Below are 20,606 nucleotides of genomic sequence, written 5' to 3' on the forward strand. Positions count from 1 at the left end.
AATAACCGAGTAGGCTGGAGTTCCGTGGCAGTGCCATAGCTCAGGTGGTTGGTTGCCCGCAGGCTTCTCACCCCCAGATGCCTGGATTTGCACCTACGTCGGTCCATATGGTATTTACGGGGGACAAAGTGGCAATGGGGCAGCTTTCCTCCTAATTCTTCGCCCCCCCACCCGGCGTACAATGGGCCCTTTAAAGGGCCAGTCCCACAGAGATAATTCCACCCCATTGCAACTACCAAAAATGAGTCTCTATAAGACCTATAGCTCAATGTCGCTTAGGCCAGATGCAACTGAGGAAAATCACAGGTAGCCTATCCTACAGATGAGCTCGCGACATCTTTCCGTGGCCGTAGAAAGTACTCACCACTTCCAGGGCCCCAGGTCTCCACAAGGGCGCAGTGCTCTTCGCCAGGGTCGCGGCAACACTCGATTATGTCCTTGCACGTGGTGTCAGGGGTCACAGGGACGTCAGTGACGAGAGGGTCATCGTCGCCGCCGCTCTCCCCGTACACTCGCACGATCATCTGTAACCGGAGGAACGACAGGCATCGGGGTCAATACGTGAAGTGACGAAGGGCAAAGGTAACGCGGAGTTGACCAAGCACCACGCCATGAAGACGTATGGGGGAGTGGAGGTATAATGCCACTTATCTTTACCTAGAGATCACGTTCCGGTCGCTTTACTCTGGGGGAAAATTGATCGCGATATGCATCTGACAGGAGCCTGGGTACAACCCAGGGTGAGAATGAATTGATGGAATCAGAAGGTAATTAAAAAGAAAAAATATGGTCGATAATGAAGCCGACCATTGGCAAAACGTGCACAGAATATTTTATGAAACAACCAGAAAATCAGAGATAAAAGTATATAACGCGAAAAAAAAAAATCAGTCAGTACAGGAAATATTAGTAACACAAATTTCTGACTCCTGATCTGGGTCATAAACAAACGGATCTGTCTTTATATGGACGTAAGCATTTCTGTATAACGTAAATCAGTTGAAAAACGGGTTATTTTGGATTCCGACATAAATACATCCAACAGCATGGGCCTTCACACGTTCATGACCATGAAGCCGTGTAATCTTGTGTAGGTGGTTAACATAATTTGAGTAACCTACCGCCTCCGTCTTCAGGGTGGACTATTCTAACTTCAAGATGGAGGCAAGACTACACGGCGTCTTGACCTAAAAGACCACGACACAAGTTTTACTGTTTCAAGTGTGGAAGACTCTTTATTAGAATATATAAATACAACCTGTATTTTTAATTGGTCGGGGGTGTGGGGTGCGTCCAGGTCGCGAACGGGGACTGCTGTGAAGTACTTCCTCTAGACGGACGGACGGACGGAAGTTGGGAATCACCGTTCGCATTTATATCCAGTGGTTATTTCGACAGTTTTCAGTCGCGCTGGGAGATGAATGGCTCTGTTATTTTGTGTGTGTGTGTATTCGTGTTTGTGAGCGGACGGTTATAAGTGTCATGTATCATATTTCAACTCCGCTCTACGTACCCCCCCCCCCCCCCGCCCCCAGCGAAATCGGCACTAGCGACAAGCTGCATGTTGGAAAGGCCCTAATGTATATCCAGGCAAAGCAAGAAATATATTTATATGAATCCCATATGAATAGAAGCGAATACAAGGCTTATAAATACAAAATTTATCATCTCGAATCACAAGCCAGCGATGGTGACCGAAGAGACATCTCGTGGAATTCCTCAGTTACCGCAATCAAAATAATCGCAAAGTACAAGTTACATTAACCGATACGAGGACGAAATAAGTCGACAACTTTCGAGACCAAATTTAGAGACGAAATTCATTCAGTGGGCCTAGTTTCAGTAGGAATAATGTGCGGACGGACCAACTGTGTCGCAGTGCAGAAACTATGCGCCACGTCTGATAGTACCCAAGATCACAGCCCGGGGACAACTGATTTATGTAACACTATTTGTTTCTCGAGCCACGCGATATGTTTTAAGGATATGTGGCGTGCTGATAGGACTCCGAAGGCGTGATGAACTGTCACTTTCTGCCCTCGAATTCTCTAGCGCCATCTATTTTGTACAGTGACATTTCCACTTCAATTCAAAACGGAGAGCAAGGTCCTGTCAGGATGAGGTTGACGATTTGAGCACAGGAAGTTGGAAGATTTGACAAACCAATCGCGGTCCACAAAGAAAACCCCATTTCTTCAAGAGATCGATCTTAATATTATCCTTCCATCCATGAATAGGCATTCCGATAGACGCTTTCTCTCCAACTTCCCGATTCTTTTACGTGTTTATACTGCGCGTGTTACATGTTCTGCCCATCTTGTGATATCTGACGATATTGGAGTTAGCCTGGTTATGCCTGGTGGCCAAGGCAGCGGAGGGGTGACCTGTAGGGAGAAGCCCTGGTGGACAGGAGGGGGCAAAGCCCCAACGAAAAAACCGAAATGGTGGAGCCCCAGGGGTTAAACAAAATCACGAGTGGGACTAGGCGTGGGGGAAAATACCTGGGGTTGTACCCCCCACGGGAACAGTCCCAGGTAGTAGCTTAGCCCCGTGGGTGGCGAAGCCCCTCGGGGACAGTCCAGACTCTCCTCACACCGGGATGACATAACCTGCCTGTGCACTGTTGTGTAACAGCTGACCCCAGTCACGGAGGCTGCAAAAGAACAGCGACAGACAGACACATGGAAGAGCTCATAAGGTGCTCTTCGCTGACGCTAGGGCGTGAAGAATATTTAACAACAAAATTTTCACGTGATAAATTCATAACTGCCAAAGTCAGCATGTTATCAGTAAAAATAAAAATAAAAAAACCCTGAAATGATTCCCTCTGGGTCTCGCAAATGACACAGGTCAATCTATTTGGTTCTGCCGGCGGCAAAGTATCTTTCATTTTGAAAATTAATGAGCAGCGTTTGTACAGTCACATAATGACGTCACTGCGGACCTTCGATTATTACTAGACTGGCCTATTAATGTGTGAGGCGGGTTCACACCGGCACGGGGGTACGACGGCGCACATATTTTCCGAGAAAATGTCATCAGCGGAAAAGTGTGAAAACCTGGCCTCTCGCAATTACAGAGGGCGTCCTGAGGACGGGGCCCTGAGGCGATCACCTGGACCCAAGAGGGATGAAGTGACACGAGAATGGACGAATCCATATAACAAAAAGGAAATTCATAATTTGTACACTTCACCAAATATGAGCAGGCAGATTAAATAATGGAGAACACGGTGGGCGAGGCACGTAGAGCGCATGGCGGATATCATAAATCCGTACACAATTTTGGTTTGAAACCCTGAAGACGTATGCATACATCCTACGATATTATTAAAAAGGATCTCAGGGAAATAGAGTTGGAGGATGTCAATGATATTCATCTTTATCAGGATACGGACAGATGTAGGGCTTTTGTGAACACGGTAATGAAACTCCAGTTTGGTAAATTAAGGGTAATTTCTAGGCCAGCTCTGCGTACTATCGGTTTATTAAAGACCCAGATGCAAGTATTTATTTCATTAATGATTTGGTATAATGCAGTAGGAACTGACATTTTCACAATTGTGCTTCCGAAGATGGCTGTCTTCCGGGTTGTAGCGACGTGTAGCCTGGTATAAGTTTACCAACATTTCACAGGTACTTGCTGCCTCCATCATCAGGAGGACGAGTAAGTCACTGGCAAATTTATACCAGAGTACACAGCGCTACAACCCATAAGACAGACAACTTCTAATTTAATGCACTTGGGGATGATAATAATACATTTTTAATAATATTAAAAACAGGAGTTAACATTCCGCAGTATTGTGTCCACAGGAAGATACTCGTGATCAAAAATGGAAGAGTTGCTTTACATTCACCGACTGCCCGGAGTCATCCGTTTTCGCGATCCGTGTAATATAAAAATTAATTGCGATAATTACATAACTGATTTATACACATGGCAAGAGGGAGGGGGTTAGAAATATATTACAGCCAACTCAAAATAGATAATGGAGCCCACAAAATACGCTTTCAAACAGCCGCATTTCGTTACATTTGACTGATAAATTTTTCCAGTTCATTTTCCACTCTCTCTGTAAATGTATTATGAACGGCTGAACGCAGGTTAAAACAAACGCGGCTCATACCTTACAGCACGTAGTGCGTGGGACGTAGATGTACGGTCCTAACGACAAAAATGAAGTGCCCGAATTTGGACCTTCGAACTTGCAAAACGTGATCTTCGCACCAACGTCAGTCCCCTACCATTCCGATTGATAAACTAGCAAAACTCAGGAAAATCGTTTAAAATTCGTCAGTAAACCTGATAATTGAGTCAAGATTCGAAGGGAACACCTCTCAAATACAAGGCTGGGTGCCAGCCCCTGCACTGACCTTCTCGACAGGTATACAAAAATATTAGTACCCCCAGATAAGCCACGGTGGTCTAGCGGTTAGAACTCTGGCCTTGTAATCCTGGGGTCTCGGGTTCGATTCCCGGTTATAACTTGTGTTGGGCAAGGCCGTGGTCTAGGCAACGCGGAGTTTTCCTCCGGGGGCTTTCCCGGTTTCTCCGTGGCACTCCATTCACACACAGAAGAAGGCAATGGCAAACCACTTCTGGATCATCTGCCAAGAACGTATATGAACAGGTCCCAGTCCGAGAAAAGGATGGAAGGATCCTGTTCATATGGACCTGTCGTCAGACAGAACACTAAATAATAACTATAGGGCAGTGTTTGCGAAGACAATCGATAACCTAGCAACAAGACAGTTTCCATATGCATGAGGCACTCAATTCAAAGGCCTCTTCATGAAAACGAGAACCTCCCTCAAAACACTGCCTTCTCGACGCCAGACCTGCACTTACAGACATTCCTTTCAGGGCGCCACTACAAGCCTCCAGTGTGGCCAACCTTCTCAGCGCCTTTCATAATTCAACGACAATAAGATGGCTCTGAGTGGGATTTCCGGTTCTCTCAGCAACGAGTACGAACTGCAGTGTCTTCTGGGGTAATTGGGTCCCGTTGTCAGGGAAAAACTGAAAGATGTTTCGGAGGGTCTTACTGTACCCATCATCAGGACGGTAGCCAAACTGCAAGATGGATCCCATGTGGACTTCTGAGGAGGATGTACGTGCTGTTGAATTCATGAAAAACGCGAAGTATTGTCGCAGATTTAAAAATAAAATAATACGATAAAGTAGTCTGTACTGTATTTTGTGACGAAGGCTTTTTTTAAAAACTTACGAGGATTGAGTCAAGGAGAAAAGGCTCTAATATAGCGAGAGGTGAGCTTCATCACGAACCAATGAACAATTTTAAAACATACGAGTTGTCATGGTAACCTTTTATATAAAAAAACTAATAACAATACAAGTGAAGACTGTTTTTTTTTCTTTTCAGAATAACCATCGTGACGTGTTATGTTCAAAACTTAATTTAACTTTTTTTAACAGATACGATCTATTTTAATTACTCACTCACTAAGTTTGAAAATTTAATTTCAAGTCGTTATTTTTCCTACAGTGTCCCGTCAAGTTTCAAATAGCGCATGGTTCCAACAACCTTGCAATTAATTTTGACGTCGGCCACTGAAACACAAGCCTCTTGTTAGCATGCTCAGACCAAGGTCTCTTAGTTATGTTTCCTGATAACATTAATAGCGATCTGTAAAACCTGTAATTTTATTACAAAAATGTGCTTCGATATTTGCACCCCCCCCCCCCAAAAAAAATGTCAGACGACACAAAATTTTAAGCTTTCGCATTGCTTATAATTTTCAGTCCAAAAGAAACAATTGAGTAAAGTCTGTTCCTTCGAAAAGTTGAACACCACCCACAAAGCTGTCCCATAGATCACCGTGAGGTCCCGGATTTGCGCCCAGGGCACTCTATATGGTATTTACGATGGACAAAGTGGCACTGGGACAGGGTTTTCTTCCAGTCCTCCATATCCACATGTGTATCGTCTGTTTATATCCCATTGCAACAAAAACATGCCGAGTCCAGGACAATTACAGCGTCACACTGACTGAACGCGACGAGCGAAAGCATAAACCACTGCCACCTATTGAGCACATACAGAACTACGACTGCAGCCAATGCCGGTCGAGTCCGACCTCAATACTTACTACCAACTAATTACCTACGCTCTGGTAATTAATTTCCCGTCTTTTATGGACCACGAACATTGTTTACCATGCACACAGCCACATGAATCCAATCTATTTTCTGACAATCTATTTTAATATTATCCTACGAGTGTTCTGTTCCCTTCAGACTTCCCGACCACAATTTTGTACGCGTTTCTCAACTCCCCATGCGCCCTACATGCCCAGTTCATCTCATATTTCTAGACTCTATCACATCCTAATAATATTTGGTAAACAATATTAATTATGAATCTCATCATTATGAAATTTTCTCCAGGATCCTGTCACTTCATATCTCTTGGATCCAAATATTCCCCTCAAAACCCCTTTCTCAAACACCCTCAAAGCGTTTTCTCCCCTTAACATAAAATACCAAGATACACACTCATACAAAACAACAGGTAAAGTTATGGTTTTGTATATTTTTTAATATTTACGTATTTTTTTAGACAGCAAAATTTCATGGTCCTGGAAGCTATAAAGTTCTTAAGCAACGTTCAAGCAAGATTTTTCTCCGGCTGGAGGCGTAATCCTTCTCAGGTGTCCAAAGACTTGCATTGCAGTAACCTTGAAGAACATCCACGGCAGTAAAATTTTATACAACCACTCCACTGCCATCTCTCCATTTACGTCCCTGAAGAACGACACGAAAATAAAGAGCGAATTCTCTATGAGAGAGTTAATGAACTCACAAACGAGAGGCCAAAACACCCAAGTTCGCTGACGCGCCATGAACATTCCTGATTCGCATTCGGGAGGTCCTGGATTCAGATCTGCGACAACAGGAAAATCTGCCTGAGGATTTCGTGGTTTTCCCCAGACCCCCCCCCAATTCAAATTCAGGGATAGTATCTCAAATTAGGCCAAGACCGCTTCCTTCCATATCCTTTCAAATTCATTATTCATCCCGTAATTCGACTCTGCGTGGTTTGAGCTACTGACAGTGTCGTTAAATGAACACGTGACGTCACAATTCTGCAAATAAGACTCCAAACGATAAAATTCTTATTTCGAAACACCTTATAAGAACTTGATAAATGAGTTAGAAATAAGATTCGTTGAGAGACGCTTTATTTTAGGGAGGGAACGCAGATAAATTTTCGGGTACGAAGGTTCCCATGCAGTGCCCGCTCGTCTTTCTGGTACAGGTAGGTTGAAGAGACGGTAGAAAAAGTGAGTGATCTACACAAAAACATGTATCTCGGGGCTGACTGGACTGGGAACCTGAAACAGCCTGTGATATTACGTAAACGAAGGTCTCTTAAAAGTGGCAGGTGGTGGCACGAGTTTCGGAACATCCTGTAGCAGATGTGAACGCTCGAAATGAGCCCGCGGCAGGATACTCGTTACGCGATGACATACCTAATTGCTCGCACGCAAGGTGTAACGTTGGGGGGGGTGGGGTGGGGGGTGGGGTGGTGGACACTCCTCCAGCAAAGCCAGCACTTCGTTTTACGCGTTCTTTACAGGAAATGCGCGGATAAAAAGGGAAAACATCACATCTGCCCGCGAGGTGTTTCATTCCTGAACCAACGGACGGATTTCCATCAAATTTAATATCTGGGTGAATTGTATTCTGTTTCCCTCAACCCATGTACTAACTTTTAACTTCACGGATAAAGAAAAACTTAGCTAAATATTTAAATTAAATTAAATAAAATAAAACAAGAGTCGTTCATAAGAACCTGTAAAATACCTGTCGACAGTATTTTTTTTTTAGCTAATCCTACAGTTCCATCTACACTCCACCTCGGAAAGGTCGTTTAAGAATGAAGTCTCATCTGAATTGTGGATTATTTGCACCATATGCCTGTTTTGTATTAACGAGTTAGATACGAAAAACAAAGGAGAAGCAGATTACGGAATGAGATATTTGACAGAGGCTGGATTTGGCTGAAATTAGACAAGGAACAGAAACAATGCAAGGTTGGAATTTGTGCCAGAACTATTAAAAAGGGGAAGTTTCATCCAACAGACAGAAGAAAGCCTTCAGAAGTGTACTGATGCGAAAATCGGAAAGGAAATGCTAAAGTATCTTTCGTTTGTATGAACCTTAAACACCGCTACCAAATCTCACGGACTCAGTGGCGGCTACAAGGTGAACGCTTAATGGGGATGTCACGTGCCTGGCCATGCTTTCTTACACAAAACGGACGTACAGCGAATAAGTCAGTGATTGAGCAATGAATATGAATATTTCATATCCTAAAGCAATCGACGGATTTGGGTCAAATTTCGTATGAGAAATTATACTACATATTGTCGGGCGAATTTAATTTTCGTGTGACATAATCAAAAGGTTAAGAACTGTGTACATTTTATTAAAAATAAAAAAATAACCATCGTAAATGCCCCCCAAAACATCTGCGTCTTCTACCTGAAATGTTTTTTTCAATACGTGCTTCAAATATCTAACAAAATTAACCTCATATAGGAGCGCGTTTCCTGACAAGCTGGTCTGCAAATTCCAACCCCTCCCCCTCCCACCTCTTTAAGGAACCCAGAAGGTTTATAAACTTGTTCAAAAACAGTCCGCCATTGGTACCCATCCTAAGCCAGATAAACCCTTTCACCCCGTTATCCGAATATCAACTTTAATATTATCCCTCCATCTACGTCTTCCGAGTAGTGTTTTCCCTTCAGGGCATCCGACAAATAACTGTCACGTACGCCATGCATGCTACATGCCCCACACATCTCATTCTCCTTGATTTTATCATCATAATAGTATTATGGTGAGCATTGAGAGACGAACCAAGGACTCAAAAACAAAAAATCGGAGACTGACGTGCTGTGATAAACACGTTTCTGATCGTGAAGTGGGAAGAAGCTCCCTCCCCCCCTCCGGGTGCACTCAAACAGCTGAGCAGGGCACTTCCAGACGCGTGATCTATCAGTTTCCATGGCATTTGGATCTGAAAATTGCTAACAGCAAAGACTCATAGTTCCTGGACGTAAAACAAAAGAAATCAGAGATCCGCGCGGAATGGAAATAAGTTGTAACTACACGCTCTCCCTACGTCTACGTAGCGTGGTGCTCAGAAGGTCTTTACAAGCCACCTGCTGTGAAAATAGTAAAATAACGGACTTAAGATGGACTGGGTATGTAGCATGAATGGGTGAGATAAGAAATACAGAATTTTAATGATGAAACCTGTTTTAAAACAGCGATTTAGAAACCCGGAGAAAGGAAAGATAAAATGTACACACACAAAACCATTACATACGTCAGCATTGTGAATATATCTTTCTGGGACACCTGTATTAGAGTCCAATGGCGGTCTTGCGAGATAATTTACATGACGAAATTAAAGTTGCCAACAATATTATCAAAATGCAGCTTACAAAAATTTCGGACTGGACTGAGCTGACTCAGAGTAGGGTCCAACGCCTGGGATTTTGTCACCACGGTAACGAACCTTCAGCTGTCACATAATCAGAATGTTTCTCGAAGAGTTATACAACTGTAAACGTTCTGTTGCACCTGTCAGAAGAAATCTGCCCGTCACATGACCAGCGATGCTAGCCTTCGCGGTCTAATGAGAGATTCGTTTTATTTTGAAGCGACCTTCCTCATTATTTATTTTCACTAGAGGAGAGGGGGGGGTGGAGGTAACAGGAGTGACGTCACGGCAGGTGGAATTAAAAGTTCCAAGGTCGTCGCGAAATTGAAATGTCACGTGTGTCCCCCCCCCCCCCCCCCCCCCCCCCAGTTGGTTTTCTGGCAAAGCATGCTTCTCGATTCGAGATCCCACAAATCTGTACGGGACACTCTCATTAATTCTCCTTTCTGAAAAAAAAAAAATTAAAAAATATATAACCTTTGTTTTCTGTACAGTTTAAACAACTAATCTATTCAAAATCCTACAAGACTGACGATAATATTAGGACCCCCCCAAAAAAGCCTTTGAAAAATCAAATTGTTATCATTATTACCGTCATCATCACAATCATCAAAGATGTCAAACAGCTAAAGTTGTCTCTGATATGAAGATGGATGTTTTCTGGGACAGAACTGATAATGGAGGCAGTAGGTACCACCGAAACGTCGATCAGCTTCTACGAGAACACACGGAGCAACACCCACAAGACGTCCATCTTCATACTCTCCTTGTAGGAAGAAAATATGTTCCTAGATACCAAAATTCGTACCAATACAAAACAACAGGTAAAACTGAAGTTCTGTAGATTTCAATAATCACGCTTTTAGACAGAAAACGAAAAGACAAAAGATTCTCTCCATCGAAGATTACTGTCTTCTGGGATGTTAAACCGTGCAGTCTCGTAGAAACTGACCGACGTTTCAGAGGTGCTTACTGCATGCATGAACAGGGCGATAATGCATTCAATGATCACCTCTGAAACGTCGGTAAGTTTCTACGACGCTGCACGTCACAACATCCAAGATGTCTTCATACTATTCGCCGTGAGAACCTGAAATCTCACCACTCCCTCCTCCTTATGCGCAACAAATGACAGAAACCCATTAACGTGTGCGCAGTTCTCCCCTGTTTCTAAAGAATAAACTCGGGATCCGAACCCAGGGCTGCACCAACACACACATGACAATACGCTCTGGCAACACAGTACTTAGGTACTTGACGCGATTAGGGGGAAATCACAAAACTGCCGATAAATCGATTAAAATTATATCGCCCCGTTTTAATTTGCGATTTAATCTGATCAAATGACAGAGAGTCCTCTACAGCAGAATCAATAAATATTCAGCACATAATTACATTTAAGCTACTTCTTCGTTCTCTACACCAAATAAAGTAAGTGAACGCATGACAAAGAGGTCATGTCAATATACTAAATCCACGAAACCATTTAACCTATTTCAAATTAATTTTAAATTGGGATAAAATAAATTTCTAGCGGAATTCAATATCGTTTGACATCCTGCTTAAAAATTTTTGACTTGTCAGAGTAGATTTTGGCCTCGAGACCGACTTTACTGAAATTTGTCACGGTTTCTCTCAGTTACCTTGACAGGTAGATTTTTTTTACCAACTACAGAATCATATTTATTTTAAAACCATTCGCTCTCATCAAAGTTACTGAGAAAGTATCATTAAGTAAGGGATCCGAAAGGAGTGACGATTTGTTGGTCCGTGTTTACATCCCTTTTTAACTTCCAGACCCGTTGGCATAATTTCTAGAAACCCGCAATGAAGAGGATCACCCTCGCGCTATAAATCATCACCTTCAAAAATAGGAACATGGCGGCTGAGCGTGAATGCGAAACAAAAGGCGATTCAAAAGACGTGGACTTCAAAGAACTACACGGACCGCTTTCGTCTGACTTTGCAAATAAACTCTAGTTCAAAATGATCAACAAACGCACATCTGCAGAACTGTCGAAGCAGTTAATAAGAAAATAAAAATCTGTAAAATATAAAAAGACACAGTAGCTACCCACAATTCATAGCTGCCCTCCAATCTCATACGGATTTTCATACTAAACCTCTGCAGCATCATTAAACAACCAATCTATACAATTTAATAAAACTCCTTCGACAAGTTTCCAATAAATCTCCATTAAGAGCTTACGTTACTAGGATCACGCTCTGGAGAAAATTATACAGGATGTTCTTAATATGAATAAATAAAAAATAACCACACGGGCGTTAAACTGCATGCAGACACACGACAAGAATCCAGTCATTTTACTGACAATAATCACAATCTTAAATTGAGTTTAATGATGGTCCAGACTGATAAGCTTTTCACTAGACGTACAGGTCTAATCATTATGCATAAATTGGAGGAAATGAACTGAAGAAATTACCTGTCCTTTAAATTAAATTCTAGTTTATAAGCTTCTAATTTCATTTGTTCCTTGCTACAATGACAATGTTTTATAACAACGACACTTCAGTAGAGTAACAATTCAACGAAAGGCCGACAGATTCGTTCTCAACAATTCTCGGTTTATCTTTTACGAAAATTCCATCATCTGACGGCATTTAGCCTAAAGAGTTGACTAAACGCTGTTAAAGACACTCCAAGAAGCAGTCAAACGTCTATTTCAACTGAAAGCAATAGAAATTGCGCCTTGAGACGCTCTCGCAGCAACACGCTACACTTCAAGGTCACTATAGCAACAAGTCTTAAGAACTTTTTATTTTAATTTTCGCGAGTAGTTTTATTTGAGGTCCTAACGACTCTTACTGCGACACAGCCGAACTGCGTCGAACTTTCCAGCCTGCGATGACGTCACAACAAACACTCGACGCGTATTTTGTCCGTGGATGTCGCTTCTGAAACGTCTGTTGAGGCCGTAAAACAACAGGGGCACGTGATATCTGATGTTCTCACAACCGACAAAGACGTCGACGTTGGTCGTCTTGCGTTGTAACGCCGCCCTGACTTCTAGGCATATACCGACGTTTCGGAGTAAACATGCTCTGGATATGTTCACCAATATTAAAGCTGTCCAAGCTTAATCAGATACTCGGAGTTTTTGGCACGTACGAAGGATATAAGAACGTACACCTGAATGAAAAACACCAAACCTGGGACCTTGCGAATACGAAACGTCGGCGATGTTACTGTGGGAAGTGGAGCGAGAACGTACAAGTTCGAAATCGATAAAAAAAAAAAAGTTTCAAAATTATTTCCGAATTGAAATGTCTAACTATTTATGTTTTGAGACCTCAAAGAGGCTTAAATGCAATGTTTCTTCTTCTAATTTTAAAAGTGCTGCTACCATTATGCAGCTTTTGGACGCGCTTATAATATGGGTAACACATAGAAGGACAGATGCAAAACGAATACGGAATAAAATACGAAATATGACAGAGGAACACGAAGGATATAATAAAGATAGACAAGGGCTGATTAAATAGATAATTCCCCGCTAAATTTCAACGGGTCTTCGGACGCTCGTTTGCTTAGTGAAGTATAAATATAGCTTCTTGTGCTCTTTTACATGGGCGAGGCTGCTTATAGGGTACTAGAACATGGCGATCTGTAGCATGTGCGGGCGTTTTCCAATTAGCTGATGCGGAAAGAGGTCGATGGGAGGATAAAACACCAAACTCTGAAAAGAAGTCAAATTAAGAATTTCTGGTCACAGTCACGACGCTGCGTCCTTCTGTTGCCACTTTAATGGAGTGTTTTTATCAAAAACTGAGACTAGATTTTTCGCATCCCTAAAATTTTACCTTCCATCAATTGCCCTCCTCAGAGATTAAATCGAAAATTCCAGAGTAGAAGTATCTGCGATAAATTAATCTGACTCCGTATTTTTTTAATAATATCATAACCTGGACTTTTCATTAGGGCCAATTAAAACTTTAACCATTTCTTAAAAAAAAAAAAGACTCCTCACACCAAAAATGTATCTAGGCTAGACAAGAACAAATACGTCTCATTACGATCTACGACTTTTACGTAAAACATTTTTCGATCAAATGTGTTTGAAGAAAGATTAAAATAATTTAGTCTTTTTATTTAATATGGCATGGACTCCACCTTTCCAAACTCTTTACCTGTGGCACATCCTCCAAACTACGTAACACACGTAGTTGAAACAGCGAGGTCAAACAACCTAAAACCGGTTATAATACGCAGTGAGATCTGTCTGATAAAGTTTGCAGCAATAATTCAACAACTTCAAGGTTAATGCGGTGTACAAAACAACATCTCATTAAATTTATAGCAATTTCTTTGGACCACTGAGCCCAGAGGGGGGTCTGAAGGGGTTAAGAGCCGATGGGGTCCACCCGCCCGTTAATCAACAGATTTCGATTTCTGGCCCGCATCCAGTCGAAGAAACTGGCATAATATTCTGAAACATCTCTTTAAGCACGCCTACTTATTCGGGTAATTAAGAACGATAATTAACCATTTTAAGCCTAATACCTCGAAGACACAAACTCGCGACTTCAAAATTAATGGGTCCATTACGTGTACAGTAGCCTCACACCCCCATGTGGGCCCCAAGAATGCCCCTGGGGGTATTACAACGACTCTGAGAGCTTCTAAAAGGAAATGCAAACATTTGAACATCGAGTACGCAACGTGTCAGAGAACGCTGTGCGAAAACACGCGAACATCGCGAAAGCGTGCGTGTATCCACAGCTGGATCAAAATTCTGTATGAAGGCAAATTATTTTAATATCATACCTACATATGAGATGCAAATTTTGAAGAAAGTCATTCTAAAGGAAACGTGACCAACCCCGTGAAGTACAGTCCTTACTGAAGCGAAATAAATACTAAAGTAGCCGTGGTTTCACAAAACCCTGAAACCGGCACCCTATCCCGAGCCAGACGAATCCAATCCACACCCTCCATCCCTACTTACCTAAGATCCATTTCCCAGACGCGCGGGATATAAGTCCTTTACGCACTAAGCATAAATACTGATATTCTTGTAAAAGCGGTATCCTAGCAACAAGGATGGTGTCTGGAAAGGACATAAAACATCCAGTGGAGAAATTTCCCCAAAGTATCAAGCAGGGGTTGGAGTTTTAAGGGCCTTCCTCAACAGTCCCTTTACGATCCCTCGGGATATAAAACGACATTTGATGATGCTCAGATGTTCATAACCTTTCCTTCACTACATCACTGCGTGACGGCATTCCTGGGAACAGGGGAGAAGTCTGATCTTATTGTACACAAATATTTAAGCACTTTCATGTAAAATATTAGGCTAGGATCAACGAACGGCCCTACCTCAAACTTAAGAGCAACGTCGCCTGGAATGTCAAATAACTGCCCATGTTGGCTGCTTGAAAGGCCCGCTCACGTCTTCACGTACCGGATGCCCACAAAGTTAGTTAACGCTACAGCGTAATCAATACGCAACGCTCCGACAACGAGCGCGGCAGAAATATTATGTTAATTAGACTGTGCCCACCTGGCGAATTGGAAGCATTTCGCTCGCTGATTGCGATCAGACATTCAGATGTTTATATATCCACGTTCTATGAGCAGCATAAGTTTGTACAACAGCTAAAGGATCGCTGATGTCGGATTTATATTCTCCGCGGTACGGAAAACTCACTTTCATTTCGAAACTTGCTTTTAACTGAATTTTTAAAGTTTTCAAGGCCATTTTAATGTGATGACTTTGGGTTGTCAGCCGTGTCGGTTGAGCTGGATTGTTATCTCTGCCTGCAATAATGAATATCTTAAACAATGCTTACTTCGTCAACAATGAAGAGTACAACTGTCGGTGTGTCGTTCTGAAACCATTGTTGTTCGCGTCTTAATGCCATTTCATTAAGCACAGGTCATAAAGGAAACAAATTCAATGTGGAGGACAGAAAGACAATGGCGAGACGGAGACCCGAGAGACGCCCATCCTTCAGCAAGTCCCTTGGATAACTTCATGGTGAAATCAGTCACCAGTCTCGCTCCACCCCCCCCCCCCCCAAAAAAAACCCTATTTGAATAACGTTTGGTATAAGGTGCAAAACAACCCCTCAAGTTATCAGTTCAAAAACCACTTTAAACCTTCGAAGCTCGAAGTTCTTTGAAATAATATTTAAGAATCCAGTCCGTACCGCAAAGAAAACACTACACTTCACCATTGCAAAGATCAACTGGTTAACCTTGTTTAAGTAAATAATACGACTAAAACGCTAATTAACCTTTGGAGTCGAAGCTCTTTGAAATGAAACTTACGAATTCAGTCCGTACCGCGAAGAAAACACTACACTTCACCATTGCAAAGATCAACTGGTTAACGATGTTTAAGTAAATAATACGACTAAAACGCTAATTAACCTTTGGAGCCGAAGCTTTTTCAAATGATACTTAAGAATTCAGTCCGTACCGCGAAGAAAACACAACACTTTACCATTACAAAGATCAACTGGTTAACGATGTTTAAGGAAATAATACGACTAAAACGCTAATTAACCTTTGGAGCCGAAGCTTTTTCAAATGATACTTAAGAATTCAGTCCGTACCGCGAAGAAAACACTACACTTCACCATTGCAAAGATCAACTGGTTAACCTTGTTTAAGGAAATAATACGACTAAAACGCTAATTAACCTTTGGAGCCGAAGCTCTTTCAAATGAAACTTAAGAATTCAGTCCGTACCGCGAAGAAAACACTACACTTCACGATTACAAAGATCAACTGGTTAACGCCGTTTAAGGATATAATCGCTGTTTATTCTGAGAATCACATTAATTAAATAAATAAATACACTCAGTCGGAAAAATACAAAGTTGGTAAATGTTAAATCGCGTGGTACATATAATTACCACTGTTCTTTAAGGGGTTAAAAGCACACCTTATAAATCATCATTCACGTCATCCTAAAATTCAATGTTTTTTTAACCAGTGTCGTTGAAGGGCGGACGTTAACATCTTTACCGGTTACTTCGTCGCTATGGAGCCGAGTTCTCTTGGCATTGTGGATGGGTGCAGTGTACCACAAACCTCTGTTTTCCTAAGACACACGCGATCACTCACAAGCCACGGTGTTGGTTCCAACGCCCCCCTTTATCGGCTACTCTTGGTCCGACTTGTCCAAAACGTCCAAACCACAACCGGCGAGAAAAAGCCGTCGGCTCAGAGACAACCAACCGGAGATTTCTGGTTCTCACGAAGGTGTCCGTCTTCCGGGATGCTACTCCGCCTAATCTGGCAGAAACGGACGTTTCGGGAGTACCTTCCGCTTCCATCATCAGAGCGAAAGACACCTTGAACTGCAAGTCTTGATCGCGGGCCACACCAGAACACCTTCACGCCACCCTGTACTGTTAAACCCTCAACACCCCCCCCCCCTCCCCAATGCCTTGAGCAACGAACATCCTCTCATCCAACCGCCAGTTCGCTCCACTGCGCATGCACCATTTTCTACTAAGCGCCTTCATTCTTATTACCAGAAGCCTGGATTAAACTGTTTGAATAAGCGGCCGGAAAGCCGTGGCTGACCTCGTCCCCCCCCCCCCTCAAACCCGGAGTGCGCAAGGGTACGTTCTCCTTTACAGGGCAGGTAAGGGGTGTACAAAACATGCAGCGTCTGTTATAACACAAACGTCATTCAAACACTGCCATGCTTTTCTTCTGGGTTGTAACGCAGTATAGACTCGTGGGTAGATACCAACGTTTCGGAGAAACATACTGCTTCCATCTTCAGGACTGATACAAGGCGTCAGGGTGTCATCACTCAGATGGTAGGATAACATTAAGCTCGATCTTGAGGAAACAGGGTTGGAAGGGCGTTTGACTGGTTCAGGGGCCGTTGGCAAGGTTTTGTGAAGACGGCACTGGACATTCGGGGTCCCATAAAAGGCGGGAATCTATTGACTTCGTGAGAGAATATCAGCTTTTCGACAAGGACTCGGCTCCATGCAGCAAGATAGCAGACTTTTTACTCTAAAACGTGGTTTCTGTAGAATTTAAAACGAAAGGTTAAGCTGATCTATCAGCAAAAGTAAAGCCAGTGCATTTGAGGTTCGAAAAATAGGGAAGAACACATTAAAACGTATGTGTACTCCACTCTACTCCACTCTCTGACAATAAGGAAAGAAGGCAAGGTAACGTACACCTCCGAAATTAATCGTATTCGATAAGAAGTTAAGTTTTCCAGGATTGCCAACATGTTCGATTTACAAATCGGTCTCACGATCTGGCACAGGGTGGCGTGGCATCCGTGTGTATCCCTGGAGCCACAGGGACTATCATATTATTGTATGCAAATCAAATTAGATTCTTCCGGTCCATTACCACACGGATATTACTGAGTCCCCTTCAACTTCCTACAGGCCTTACACTTTTCATATCCACCTCTCCCCACTTCTATTATCATAGAACTCTTTTTATTTCATAATACTCTTTGAAAAAGAATTGGCTTTCATTCTCAAATAGACTTCCGTATTATGTTCATAAATACCCCGGTAAAGCCTTTTTAAAACACTCTTATCGTTCTTAGAAACTTAAAATCTGAGCCAAACGTCGTAATGGAACATTTCCATCTACTCAGTCCATCTGTAATCGAATTCCTCCGCCCCTCTCCCCCTAAAAATCTTTTTTGAGCGTTTCTATCTTCAATTTTTGAACCACGAAAATAGCAAACAAATAGCAGCAAACGATACTGTGGTTTTACGAAACGCCCAAGCTGAATTACAACTCAGTTCACATCTTCATGTACATTTGATCTAAATTCAGTTACAATGAATACACTCATACAAACCCTTACTCATTACTAATTGGCCAACATTTACGACCGAAATTTTAATGCATTTCTCGTTTCTAATCACTCACGGCCTGTTACGTGTTCCATCCGTGTCGACCTACTCTGATTAATCTCCATAACAACATTTAGCAAAAGAGCAGAAATCAATGCTTTCTTCTAAAACACATTCAATCTGTGTTCTTCCTTCAAGATGAAGCCAAAGTTTAATCCCCATACAAAACAAGGTGTAAAAATATCCTATATTTTATCCATAAGGCATTCAGACAGAGAACGGGTTTCGATTTCATAAATAAATAAAAATCCTCTGTTTACAGTTGGCACACCGTACAAAATTTCCAAAGAGAAACTCTTCAAATAGTCCCACATGCCAGATATGTTACCGCTAAAATAACCTGCTCTGTGATATGTCGAGGATACAGTTTTAATGCGGTGATACAGGTTCAACAAATATCATGATTTGTAATACGGACAGACTGACAGGTGAAAAACACTGCGAATTCCAACAACATCGAAGCATTCCTCGCCCCTTCTAACGCTAGCAAAACGCATTGCATGCACTTCCTTTGTCCAGAAAATTTTTCACCCACGGGGCACGAAGCCGTGTCAATGGGATGATTAATTGATCGTGTGTTATTTAACGATGTACGAGAATGTGAGGGCACACAGTGACACAATTACATTAACACTGCTGGCAATCAACGAGGAATGTAACCTACAATAATTTCATACAATTACGCTTTGAAGGAAATGAACAGGCCAGCCACGTTACGTGTTGACATCTATTGGAGAGAGAATCAATTTTTCTCCAATCGATTGTGTTTATTCGTTACGATACTGGGGCAGGCAAATAAAGAAATGCGAGATTATGACAAATTTAACCCTTTGAAGTCAAAGCTCGCCTAAATATTATTTAAGAATTCGGTCCGTACCGCGAAGAAAACACTACACTTCACCATTACAAGGATCAGCTGGTTAACCTTGTTTAAGGAAATAATACGACTAAAACGCTAATTAACCTTTGGAGCCGAAGAGAGAGAGAGAGAGAGAGAGAGAGAAGAGAGAAAGTGGGGGGGGAGTAGCGATAGGCACTACTGTAATAAATGGGGGAGGGGTATAAAGTTGGTTGTGGGCTACGAAGGTTCCCAGGCAGTGCCCGCTCGTCCTTCTGGTATGAATAAGTTTAGTGAGGACAAGGGATTTAGGAGACAGGATGGGGTAAGAAATAGGGGGGGGAGTTGATTCGGGTCTTAGCGTTAATTTTGAATTTTGATATTGGCCTTGGGGGTGGCGTTAGGAATAATTTACGTTAATTTTGGGGGGGCTACTATAGAGCGGAATTTTGATATTACTCTGAGAGGGCTGCATGGGAGGCATGCAGAGCCGAAGCTCTTTCAAATGAAACTTACGAATTCAGTCCGTACCGCGAAGAAAACACAGCACCTCACCATTACAAAGATCAACTGGTTAACCTTGTTTAAGGAAATAATACGACTGAAACGCTAATTAACCTTTGGAGCCGAAGCTTTTTCAAATGAAACTTAAGAATTCAGTCCGTACCGCGAAGAAAACACTACACTTCACCATTACAAAGATCAACTGGTTAACGCTGTTTAAGGAAATAAGACGTCAAAGAACGCTAATTAAGACCCTGAAGCCGAACCTCGCGTAAATAATACGTAAGAATTCGGTCCGTACCGCAAAGAAAACACAGCACTTCACCATTACAAAGTTCAACAGGTTAACGCTGTTCAAGGAAATAATCTCTATTTATTCTGAGAATCACACGTAATACATGAATGCAAAATGAAGAGTTATTGATTGCTGAAGCAGGTGGGACATATAATTACCGCTGCGATATAACTGGTTAAGGCATCACATTATGTTGTGTATGACAATGCAGGCTACTTACAGGCACCATTTGTGGTACCGCTGATATGGCTTAAGCTCATCTGCTTCAGAAGATGTTGTTTTGTTCCAGACAAGAAGGCAGTTTTGGTACCAAGGGCTGTTACTCCGTCGGCCTACAACATTGAAAAACCGTTTTTATGTAACACAAATTAGAAAAAAAAAATAAAAATGGCTGTCATCTGGGTTGTATCGCCCTGATAATGGAGGCAGCAAGGAACTCTGAAACGTCGGCAAACTTCTATCAGACTACCCCGACGACAGCCATCTTCGTACTCATCACCGAGGGAACCTCAAATCCGACTACTCGATGATGTGCATTTCTTTAGGTCATTTGTGTAGAATCTGTTTTGTAATATAATATCCTATGTCCGTCACACTTGACTTGAATGATGCGG

General features: G+C 42.3%; 1 protein-coding gene across 3 annotated transcripts in view; it reads right to left on the reverse strand.

Annotated features, from left to right (window-relative positions):
* The window catches only part of ASPP (Ankyrin-repeat, SH3-domain, and Proline-rich-region containing Protein), a 211,357-nt gene that overhangs the window by 165,207 nt on the left and 25,544 nt on the right, over window positions 1-20,606 (reverse strand). The window contains exons 2-3 of one of the 3 annotated variants that reach the window (XM_087353484.1): window positions 20,213-20,324; window positions 365-524 (exon numbers count right to left, since the gene is read on the reverse strand). In XM_087353484.1, coding sequence (XP_087209610.1) covers window positions 365-524; window positions 20,213-20,221 — 169 coding nt within the window. In that variant the 5' untranslated portion in view covers window positions 20,222-20,324. The remainder of the gene's footprint in view (window positions 1-364; window positions 525-20,212; window positions 20,325-20,606) is intronic. The other 2 variants (XM_087353485.1, XM_087353495.1) reach the window with 2 other exon arrangements.

This window comes from Zootermopsis nevadensis, unplaced genomic scaffold (genome assembly GCF_977971745.1).
Source record: "Zootermopsis nevadensis isolate Lab colony 2312 unplaced genomic scaffold, Znev_1.0 Znev_ptg000002l, whole genome shotgun sequence".
NCBI lineage: Eukaryota > Metazoa > Arthropoda > Insecta > Blattodea > Termopsidae > Zootermopsis > Zootermopsis nevadensis.